Source organism: Neopelma chrysocephalum, unplaced genomic scaffold (assembly GCF_003984885.1).
Source record: "Neopelma chrysocephalum unplaced genomic scaffold, ASM398488v2 Primary Assembly neopelma1_376, whole genome shotgun sequence".
Classification (NCBI taxonomy): Eukaryota; Metazoa; Chordata; class Aves; order Passeriformes; family Pipridae; genus Neopelma; species Neopelma chrysocephalum.
The window spans coordinates 278466-289715 of NW_020898040.1; the positions used below are offsets into that span (position 1 = coordinate 278466).

At 52.5% G+C, this 11250-nt stretch overlaps 1 protein-coding gene across 10 annotated transcripts in view; it reads left to right on the top strand.

The window, feature by feature from the left end:
• MTMR3 (myotubularin related protein 3) overlaps positions 1–7550 on the top strand; it is a 79832-nt gene extending 72282 nt beyond the window's left edge. For 4 of the 10 annotated variants that reach the window (XM_027706420.1, XM_027706427.1, XM_027706422.1 and 1 more), the window contains 4 exons: positions 1406–1516; positions 1964–2052; positions 3214–3240; positions 5402–7550. In XM_027706420.1, the coding sequence (XP_027562221.1) occupies positions 1406–1516; positions 1964–2052; positions 3214–3240; positions 5402–5573 (399 nt within the window). In that variant the 3' untranslated portion in view covers positions 5574–7550. Of the gene's footprint in view, positions 1–1405; positions 1517–1963; positions 2053–2457; positions 2721–3213; positions 3241–5401 lie in introns of those variants that run through there. The other 6 variants (XM_027706421.1, XM_027706423.1, XM_027706426.1 and 3 more) reach the window with 6 other exon arrangements.
• The last annotated feature ends 3700 nt before the right edge of the window (positions 7551–11250 follow it).

Genomic DNA, 11250 nt, shown 5'->3' on the forward strand with positions numbered 1-11250 from the left:
AAAAACCCAAACACCTTCAGTGGCCTTATTAAAAACCCAAACACCTTCAGTGGCCTTACTAAAAAACCCAAACACCTCTTTTACTGTTGTTTTCATGTAGAGCAAAGACATTTTCCTGAGGTTGTATCTGTGCCATTTTTGGGACAGTAGCATGGGATGATCCCTCGGTGCTTTGCAGGTTCAAGTGGTGCTTTGTGAGCTCAAACCCATCAGGTTCACACTATCCCTTTCAGATGGCCAGAATGCTCCAGGCTCAGTAACTGGAATAAATTTCTGGAATTCTGAACTTAACTGGCATAAATTAACTGAGCTTTCCTGCAGCCTTATGTCAACAAGAGTTTTTTTCTCAATAAATTATATTAAGGGAGCTTTTAATCTATTTGTGCTTTCACGTGGAAGTGTTTAAAGTTGTAAAAGTTGGGACTTTTGTAGAGAATTGTACCTTCCTGTGGGTTTGAGCACTCGCCTGTAATTCCTGAGGCTGACGCAACACCCATCAGAAATTTCCTTTTCCCACGTGGTTTATATGCCTGCAACATTGAAAAAAATACTTACAGGAGGTTTGTGGAATTTGTTGTTGTTTAGAAGTGGCAGAGGTGCTGGATAGTCCCAGGTACATTTGTTGTGAAAAACCCTCAGAGCCCTCTTGGCTCTTCCCATTGGAGACGCAGCACGACGTGCCCCGTCGGGCCCAGTGTCACTGCAAAAAGCTTGGATTCCCTGGAGAAATAGGGTGCTTTGGCTTGATTGATTCTGCTCCCATTTTTAAGGGCCTTCAGAAGCTGCAGCATAGGGCTGGCAGTGCCTCCAGAAAATTCCCTGTTTTTAAGAACCTGATCTCTACCTTCTGTTTGTGCCTCAGCTTGGGAGTTGCAGGTTTTCTTCTGGAGCTCCAGGAATGCCTATTCCTCAGGCACAAAAGACATTAACTCAAGATTTCTTGCTATTTTACTGTATTTTCGAGGCTGGCTGAATTTTAAATCTGTTAAAATCCACCTCTACCTGGATAGACTATATTAAGGAAGCATTATTCCCCAAAACCTATATATAGAATATATATATCTCAGATTCTGAGTTTCCCATATGCAATTTGGCTTGTATTTTCCAGAATCTTTGCCAACAAAAGGATATACGCATTACTAATTTTACTTTTGAAAATGAAACAACCTTGGAAAGGAAACAGGACCCTGGAATTGGAGCCCCAGAGAGCAGGTTTTGGTTAATCACCCAAAGCTTTGCCAGAACTTTGCGCTAACGCAGCAGAAACTGGATTTTAAATCCACTCTGCCTCACATCCTCCTGTCACCAGAGGGGCAGACCCTGACCTGTCGGGGGTTCCGGGTGTTATTTGGTTGGAAGCAGGGATATGGGAAGGTTCTGTTCAGCTGTGTTTGTTTGCCAACAGACGTCTATCCCCGACTCGGAAAGCAATCTGGATCAGAACTGCTTGTCTCGCTGCAGCACAGAGATTTTCTCTGAAGCCAGCTGGGAGCAGGTGGATAAACAGGACACAGAGGTACAGACTAAATCCCTGTGAATCACTCCTTTTGGGATATTGATATTCAAATTATCCTCTGGCCTTTGGTCGTGTGCCACTTCTTGGGAACTCTCTTCCTTGCGTTCCGCTTGTCTCACCTGACACACCAGTACCTGTGCCTATGAGCCCTCTGCTTCACACACTGGGAGCTGGGGAAGGGAGGAGTAGGAAAGGACATGTGCTTGGGGAATGTCCACCTTTAGCTGAAGGGAATTGGACTTTCTGGCTTGATTTCTGCCTGTCTGAGGGAATCCAGCGTCTCTGTTCTCACAGGTCCGTGCATCTGCTCCCGTTGCCAGCCCTGACCTTGTGCTCTTACAGCAGAACAAGCACCTTCCTCGGGGTGCTTGGCTTTGCTTTTGGGAGCACAAACAGGACGGGTGTGCTTCCCCTGCCCCTCCCTGACCCCTGTGCCTGTTGTTCCAGGTGACGCGGTGGCTCCCGGACCACCTGGCCGCTCACTGCTACGGCTGCGACAGCGCCTTCTGGCTCGCCAGCAGGAAACACCACTGCAGGTACCGGGCACAGGAGGGAGGGACACACTGCTCTGCTCCCCTCACACCTGCCAGGCCCTTCCTTGGGACACTCGGCTCCTCTCCCAAGGAGCGCTGTCAGAGCAGGAGGAGCCGAGCGCTTGGAACAGAACAGTTCCTCCTGCTCAGCTCCACTTCAGGCACAGGAGATATGTAAAAGCCACGTTTGGTATCTGTTCCACCCCAGCCAAAACAGATCCCACCTTTTTCCCTCAGACTGGATTTGGAGGCAGCTGGCTGTTTAGATTTATAAAAAATACAACTTTGTCATCTTAGCATTCAGTAATTCAATATGAGTTACATGAAATATAGGAATAGCATCTTCTTCCCACTGCTGGTTGTAAACCTGCTCCTTTCCTTCTCTAACCATTCTCCACTCTTCATTAGCTTGCTCCTACAGAATCTGAAAAGAACAACTATGTGAGATCAAAGTTTTCTGGATTATTCTTTGCCAGACATGTTGCCACAGAGGCTGCAGCAGCTCAGGCAGCAGCAGGGCCTTAATGAAGAGCAGGAGGCAGAGGCCACGTGGTCAAAGCCAGAGAATCTCCAGTTTCTAAGTTCTATTTCAAATAAATTCCTATTCCTGGTTTCTGGACATGCAAAAACTATTACAGGAACCAGCATTTAAATAAATGGCAGTTACCACATTCTGCTGCTCTGTTGCTTTTTGAAGTTAGAAAGAGTTATGAACATCATTTTTGGTTCATGTCTGGTTTATATTTTGCTCCAATTAGTCTTGTAAAGCTGATCAAACCCAGGGAAGAACAATTAGAATTGAAATGATTTCTTTTTTCCATGTCCACTGTGCCTGTGCAAATTTATATCACGAGGCTGTTCCCTAGGCCTGGGCTCAGGAGAATTCCCAGAGCCTGGATACACACAGGTCACCCTAACAGCACGAGGAGTTAAAATGGCCTCAGGGTTTCACATGGCTGCACATCTCCCTGGAGTGTCTTTGTTCAGCTTTGCCATGTCCAGTGACCAGACCCACACCACGAGTGTCTCCCCAGTAAACATCCACAGCCCCTTCCCTGGGGGTGGAAAGGAGCTGAACCACAGCGTAAGGCCTTGAGCAGGATAAAACCTTCCAGTTTCCTTGGTTCCCTCTGCCTGTTCCCTGAGCTCTCTCTCCCCCTGCAGGGACCCTGACCGAGTTGATCAGCTCTGGTGAGCATTTCCAGCAGCCTCTGCCCCTTGTCCGTCTGCCTTTCCTGGGTGACTTCTCCCAACTAACTCGGGCTGTTCCCCCTCTTTGTTTCTCACTTGCCTACAAATCACCAGAACTAAGGTGGGGGTGTTTGGATCCGTGTGAACAGGCCTCTCTCCTCCCAAAGAGGCTTTTAGGACTTGGCTTTTGGGAGCTTAAACGGGATGTGTCTCACACTAACACTCACTGTCAGCCCGCGTGTGTGACAGAGAATGCTGTGCTGCTCACTGGGAGGACACTGCCCTGCAAGTTTATCCATTTATTTTTGATCCTTCCCTTTTTTGCCATATTTTTGGGAGAGATCCATGTGTTATCAAACAATTCCAACATTGCTCTGCATACTGTTGACAAAAACCTGCCACTTGTTTTAGAAGGACTGAAAATCCCGTGGCAGGAGCAGGTCCAGGGCTGGTCGAGGGTCAGGATCACCAAAGTGGATGAACAGCTGTGATTTGGCATTTTAGGGAGTGTGATTTTCAGTCCCCCTTTCTCTAACAAGCAAGATCCCTTTTCCAGCCTGTTTTTTAACATCTCATTCTAATCCCTGAAGCGAAGCAGGGGACCACCAGGATGGAAGGATGAGCTGTCCAGAGCTTTCCAAAGCTCAGGAGAGCAGCTACAGAGCACCATTATCTGGGCTAAAACAACAAAACCCCAAGCATATGTTAGGAAGCTGTTGAGCTCCAACAAAGAGATACTTGTTTTAATCCCTCTGGTTCTCTTTTCCTTCATCCATCAGCAGTGAGCTGCTGCGGGATAATCATTCCTTGGGCAGTGAGCTGGGGCTGTGGGAGCTGCTTCTCCACAGGGTGTTGCTGTGTGACACCTCAGGGGCTGTTCCCACTCCTGTGGGTGTTTCTGACAGGGGTTTCTAACAGGATCCTCAGGACTCCAGAGCCTGTGCAGAGGTTGGTCCCTGTGCTGGGGTTCCTGCTCCGAGCCTCGGAGCTGCTGTGCAGAACTGAGGAAATGAGTCCACTGAAGTGAGAAATGGGATTTCTCTGCTCCCTCTCTCCCCATCAGTGACCAGCAGCTGGAAATCTCTCTTGGCAAGGAAGGCTTAGTTGGAGCTGCTGGGTGTCAGCAGAATTCCCTGGCAGTCTCTTGGCAGCAGCAAATCTCCAGCTCAGAACAAGGAAGGCACCAAATCCCGATGCCAAGGAGTTAATGGGAAGGGCAGCTGTGAAATGCAGGTCCCTGGAGTGCTGCTCCCAGCTCCTTGTAGGAGTCAATGAGTTTGGAGGGCAGGGCTCACAGGCTGTGAGGGGGTGCAGGAGGAGGGAGTTGCCTGAGCTGTGCCCATCCCCAGTGAGGTGCATGTGCCAGCTCCCGGGAATGCCGTGCCTGCCCCGCATGGAACACCTGCCTGCCCGCCCTGGGCTTTGCATGGTCCCTGTTGGCTCAGTGTCCTGGATGCAGGAGTGTGGGACTGCTGGAGCTGCTGTGGGGGCACTGGGGGGGTTGCACTGACTGAAATGAGGTTTGGTGTTCCCATCTGTCCCAGCTTGGAGCAGAGTCTTGGCTCCTCCCAGCACGGCCACATCCGTCCCGCTGTGACCCCGGGCTGGATCAGGGCTGTGAGCAGGGCCACAGCCCCACAGTCCCCACGTCCTCCTGCAGGAGGGGCCTGTTGTGGCTCCAGCTCAGCCCCTCTCAGCCCTGTGCTCCAGGGGGGTGGTGGCACCCTCCCTGAGCTCCTCTGCAGCACATCCAGCCTGGAAGTGTTCCAGGCCAGGTTGGACGGGGCTTGGAGCAACCTGGGCTAGTGGAAGGTGTCCCTGCCCATGGCAGGGGGTGGGATGAGAAGGGCTTTAAGGTCCTTCCCACCCAAACCATTCCATGATGACATGGCAGAGAGCTGACCCATCACTGCAGAGGAGTTTGATGAGCTACAATCCCACACTGTCCCTACCTCCGAGCTCCTTCCTGTGTCCATTCCTGGATGTCTGCTCCGACTGGAGAAGGAATCAGTGCAGATGTTGGAGCTGTCCCTGCCCGTGCCCTGGTCCAGAGTGTCTCCAGGGCCAACCCCATCACAGCACTGGGAATATCTCATTTTACAACTTTATCAAACTGCTTCTAATCCTCCCTTTTCCGTCTCTCCTCTGTTCCCGACACAAGGAATTGCGGGAACGTGTTCTGCTCCAGTTGCTGTAACCAGAAGGTGCCCGTTCCCAGCCAGCAGCTCTTCGAGCCCAGCAGGGTCTGCAAGTCCTGCTACAGCAGCCTCCACCCCGGCAGCTCCAGCCTGGACCTCGAACTGGACAAGCCCATCACTGCCACGTCCAACTGAATTCCCGGCCTGGGAGCGGCGGGGGAGCAGCCGAGCCGGCCCTTCCCCAGGACAGGCGGATCCCGGAGGGCCGAGGCTGGGAGGCTGCGGGAGCGCTGTGGAGGTCGGGGCTGGGGCGTGGCTGGGCGGGACGGACGTCGAGGATGCGCCGCTGGATTGTGGGAGTCTCCTTTTCCAGCTCTTCCCCCTTCCCTGCCTGTCCTGTCCGTGTGTCCGTGTGTGTGTGTATATATAATAATATATATATGTTTGTTTGTTTGCGGGAGGGTGCGGAGGTGGGAAGGGGCTGGGCCAGAGCCAGGATCCCGTGGGTGTTCCTGTCCCGCTCGGAGGGTTTGGGAGCGGAGGGAACCGGGCCAGCCAAGCTGCAGAGCCTCGAGAGCTGGAGCCTCCAGGGCTTTCAATCACTCCTGTAATTCCAAACCAGAAACTGCTGTTTGGGAACCTGTTGCTGCTACAAGAGGTGGGAATGTCCTTCCCAGGAGAGTCCTCTCCCTCTCTGTTCTCACAGTGGCTGCCCCAGGGGATCCCCTGCACACACAATCCCTGAGCTTTGAGCCGTTGGAGCAGGATCACCTGGACTGTTGGCTCAGGAATGTTGGTGGGAGGTGAGATGGTGTCACACCAGGCCTCTCCAAAGGTCTGTCCATGCAATCCATGATTCAAATCCGAGTGGGACAGGAGCAGACAAGCTTGTCCTTGCCCCCTCCATGGGAGGTTCCCCGTGGGAGCAGAGCTTTGCCAAGGTCAGGCCCAGGCCCTGGTGGGTCAGACTCGCACTTTACTGAGACTCCAAACCGATGGAAGGCACCGGGACCCGCTGGAGTCTCCGGGCTCGGTCCGTGGGGAGTGCACTGGTGCTTGGCATCCTCCTGGGATGTTCCTCCTTTCCCAGGCTGTGTTCAGTGTACCCCAGATAGGAAAAACCTGCCTGAGGATCTTACAACAATCCAAAATACATCATGGATCCCCCTTCTTCCTTCTGCCCCAATCCCAGTCACTGAAGTGTGAATCTCCCGAGTATCTGTTTGTAACTCAGCAGTAGGTGCTCATCCCCTTCCCATAGATCCCATAAATCCTGCTTAGTGCAATCTGGCAGAGGAAGCGTAGATCCTGCTCACAGTGTATTCCTTAGGCAAAGTCCCAACTGCTCTGTGATATTCCCAACAATCCTGCTGGAGTATTTGAGAGCTCTAGATACAACAGCTCAAAATCTAAGAAACCTCGGGAAAGGAGCGTTTCCCTTCCCTGGAATGGCACAATCACATCCAAAGGAGGGTCACACAGATAAACCATCTGGCAGAGCTCGGTGGGTCTGAGGGGAGAGGCCCAGGGGGTCTGACTGTGCCCTCCCCACCCCCAGGAGGATCCGGCAGGAATGAATGTCCAGGAAGGAGGAGGCTGCGTCCTTTTGGGAAGGGGCTCTGGGAACGGACGGAGCATCTTGGGATCTCCCTGGCACGGGTTTAGAAAAAGCTACAAGGAGGGAAAGGCGAGGCTGAGGTGGGTTCTCCAGCCGAGGGGTGTCCAGGAACTGTTCCTGACCCAGCAGTGGGTGCTGGAACGGAGGCTCAGGCATCGGAGCGGGAGGAGGGGAATGTCCGGCTCTTCCCGGGAATGGGGAGGGGGCAGGGCCGGGGCTGGGGGTGTTACCCCAACCTCGTGTGGTGCAGGATGAGCCGGAGCCTCCGCAGCTCCTGGTGCCAGGAGGGCTGGGATGTACAGTGTGAATAAACGCTTGCGGCTCTTTAGGCTTTTTTGGATCGATGAAGCACTTTTTTTATTAATATTATTTTTCTTTGTATGTAAAGGAGGAAGCGTCTCTCTCTCCGTAGCTGTGTACAGAAATAACCCTTCTCTCCACAAGAGAGTAAAGTGCTCCTATATTTTTCATTTTTGTCAAAAGCGAGAAGTAAATACTTTAGAATTGTTAAATATATAAATAAAAGTGAATAAAGTTTAGACTTTTGCATGGGAGCATTTGCTAACACACTTTCTAATTTTTTTATTTTGCTTCCCTGTCCCTCAGAGGGACGTTGTGGAGGTTCAGCGGGAGCACCGAGGCCTTGGAAAAGGAGCAGCAGGCGCTGCCTCTGGCTTTGTGTTCCAGGCCGTGTCTTCGCAAGGAACAACAAACTGTTGCTCCTAAACCCAGAAGAAAAAATAAATCTTATGCTTGGTTTTCCTGGTCCCAGGGAGGGGGAAGGACACAACCCACCCCCCCTGGTTCTGTTGGTACAGTCAGAGCTGTTTTCCAAGGATGGAGAACTGTTGGAGGTTGTTGGTGTTGGAGTCTCAGCTCCCTCCATCCCACATTTTTCTTTCTCCCTTAACCCACCATCATATTTCACTCTGATGATGTTGCCCAACTGTAGGAGCAGCCCAGGTCTCCAGGGAATTCCCCTGCTTTCAGTGAGGTTTGGTGGGGGAGGTCGGAGTTCTCACTGTCACACTTCCTGCCTTATCCCAGTGCTGGATGGTGGAGCTGCAGCTCTTCGGGAACAAACCAAACTCACTCAGGTTCAAGATCTTTCTTCCCAGAAGGTGGAAAACTCAACTGGTCTTTGTCCCACACTAAAGCCCAGTTATGCCCAGTTATTCCCAGTTTCCTGTGAGTGCTGCTCATCCCAGCTGTGCTCCCGTCCCTCAGCTCACCCACCAAGGGCTGTTTGTTCTCTTGGAGGATTTGCCCTGCATTCCCAGGGGTCTGAGCAGCTCCTTGAGCAGCTGTGAGTGATGTTGGGCCAGACCTGTCCCATCCCAGGACCTCGTACTCAGTTGTTCCGTGATCTGATGGGGATTATTTAATCAAATCAAAGCAGGTCGGGGCAGAGCTGTGCTCACACTGGTGGGATCTGCAGCTGCAGGAGCGAGAAAGCAGCACAGAGATCCCGTGTGGCACAGTTCAGGACACACAAAGGAGCAGCAGAGTTTCAGTTACACCTCACAGTTTGATTTCCTAGAGCTCCTTTCACACTCGAGTTACCTGGGAGTGCTTCACCAGGAGCTCATTGCCCTGCAGGTGTTGTGTGCTCACCGGTGCCCTCGGGCACTGCCCTGCCGGGCCGTTCCCCTCCTTGGGAACGCCGGGGGTGGGTCTGCTCTGCTCTCAGAGAAGGTTTTAACTCCCATGGGCTGTGAAGCCCTTGGTGCAGAAACTCCTGTCAGGGGCAGCAGTGCCCTGGCAGCTCCCCCAGAGGAGGACACGGCTGACAGGGTGTTGAAGCCCATTCCCCAGTGATCAGTTCTTCCTAAGGAACTTCCTTCCCCCTTTCCTTAGTCCCAGCTCTCGGCAGCCCGGGAGCCTGTCAGGGCAGCGGTGCTGCTGTCACAGAGGAGCTGAGGGGCTGTGGAACAACCTCCACGGGCAGAGGGGAACTGGGGAGTCACAAACAGCGGCTGCAGAACGGAAATCTTTGGGAGCTGAAGGGCTCCATCCCAGGTGGGACAGCGGCGGGGCCACCCCTCCCTGACAGGGAGGTGACACCAGAGTCATTCAAGGGCAGTGATCTCACACCCGGGCAGTGCTCAGTGATCACACTGGGGTGGTGCAGGTGAGTGCTGGGGGCAGTTGTAGTGTGGAAAACCTGCTGCTCTGTGGTGGGGAAGGGGAAGGAGGTGTTGGGAACGGCTCTGCTGCGCTGGGAGGGCTGTTGGGGTGGGACAGAACCCACCCTGGGACAGGTTCTGGGGGGCTGCAAAGGGCAGTAGCCACCTGCAGAGGCTGAGCAGGCTCAGAAGCCATTGGACAGGGGGGTGTGGGTGTGTTACGGTCAGTGTGTAACTGCCCCTCGAGTCGACCTGGAATTACCCAGGACGAGGTTTAGAGTCAGAAGATGGTGTTTTGCTGGGCTGTGCTGGCGGGGGGGCTCGGCCAGCACTGAGTGAAGGCCAGTTCTGCCAGGTAAGGGTTGGACGAGGTGTCACACAGTCCTTAGGGCTGCCTATCACTGGCATCGCTCAGAACTGGCTCCTGAGCTCCTCAGAATTACGTTTTTTGGTTAAAAAGCCAAAGCAACAATTTAGGCTCTTTTTTTGACTGGTGAGGAAGGACAGAACGGTGATTCCTCATAGAGCTCAGAGCCCCTGGGGACAGCTCAGGGCCCTTGGGGACAGCTCTGCCCTCAGGGACGGTTTGGTGTCTCGGTCAGTGCAGGCATCAGAGCTCCAATTGTTCCATTTTGGGATTTCAGGTCACCATATTCTTTGGATGTGGACATCTTTTAAATGCTACTAAAGTTTGACCTTATTATTTAACAAATCTGGGTTTTAAACTGATTTCCTGCAGTCCTGCCATGAAATGATTTTTACACCTTGCAGTGGTTATGAGTTTGATTGTACCTTTTTTTTTTGGTGGGATTTGTACTGAAATGACATCTGAAATCTTGATTAACTACTTGAAGCACATGAAATGTTTGAAGTCATGCAAAGCTCTGAGGGCAGAGCTGTTCAGCAGCAGTGGGACGTGTCAGACCCTCGTGCTCACCTGTGTGAGCATTTCTTCAGCCTCAGAGTGAATGTTTAGATCTTAATAAATTTCCCTTGTTGTCTGTGTCAGGGCATCTGCAGAGCTCCCAGTTTGTGGGGCTTATTTTTAGGCAAATTATAGCTCATATATGAGGAAAAAGTAATCCTGGTGTTGAGAAACATAAAATAGGTTGGGAAGAGGGAAAGCCTGGATGGGCAGCGATTGCCAAAGCCCCGGGCTTTGGAGATGAGCACTTATGGAGAGCAGAGGATCCTGGGGATTGATCAGCTCTGCCAACACTTCCAACACTGACTTTCCCTGCTGTTGGACCCTCTGCCCCAACCACGGCACGTCTGGTGATGGAATTAGAGCCACGTGTTGTTCCCTCACCTTCCCGTTCTGAGTTTCACAGCGACTCCTGTGGGACCTTTGACACCAAACTGCAGGGACAGAGTCCTAGTGCCAGGACAAGGGGAAAGGCTTCCCACTGCCAGAGGGCAGGGAGAGATGGGATATTGGGAAGGAATTCCTGCCTGTGAGGGTGGGGAGGCCCTGGCACAGGTTGCCCAGAGAAGCTGTGGCTGCCCCTGGATCCCTGGAAGTGTCCAAGGCCAGGTTGGACGGGGCTTGGAGCAACCTGGGCTAGTGGAAGGTGTCCCTGCTCATGGCAGGGGGTGGGATGGGATGAGCTTTATGGTCCCTTCCCACCCAAACCATTCCATGGTTCTATACTGTCGGGGGCTTTTCAAGCCCAAATACTTTTTATTCCCTTCAGTGCACATACAAAGGAAGCCCTTTGGTGCTGGGACTGGTTAATGGGATTTGTGTGATTTCAGGGAAGCTCTGCTTGGCTCAGCCAGGACACAGAGAGCCCATGGAGCCTCCCTTGCTGCATCCCACTGGAACTGCTCCACTCTGCTCCTCCCTGGAGGCAGCGTTTGTCACTTGTGTCCCCCTGGATCTGCTGGTTTGGCCTCAGGGAAATGCTGGACAGCTCCACGCTCAGCAAACAGCTCCTTCCCCCTCTTCCCACTCAGTCTCCTGGCTGCTGTAGCACTTCCCAGCTATAAATTCCAGCTGTCTTTGGCCTACTAGCGCTTTTCTTCTGTTATTACCAACTTTTTAATTAAAAACTTGTAGTCATCAGGGCAATCCCAAGCAGGTCAACTGGTGGGCTGAGGGAGGAGAAGCACACAGTCAGCATTTAGG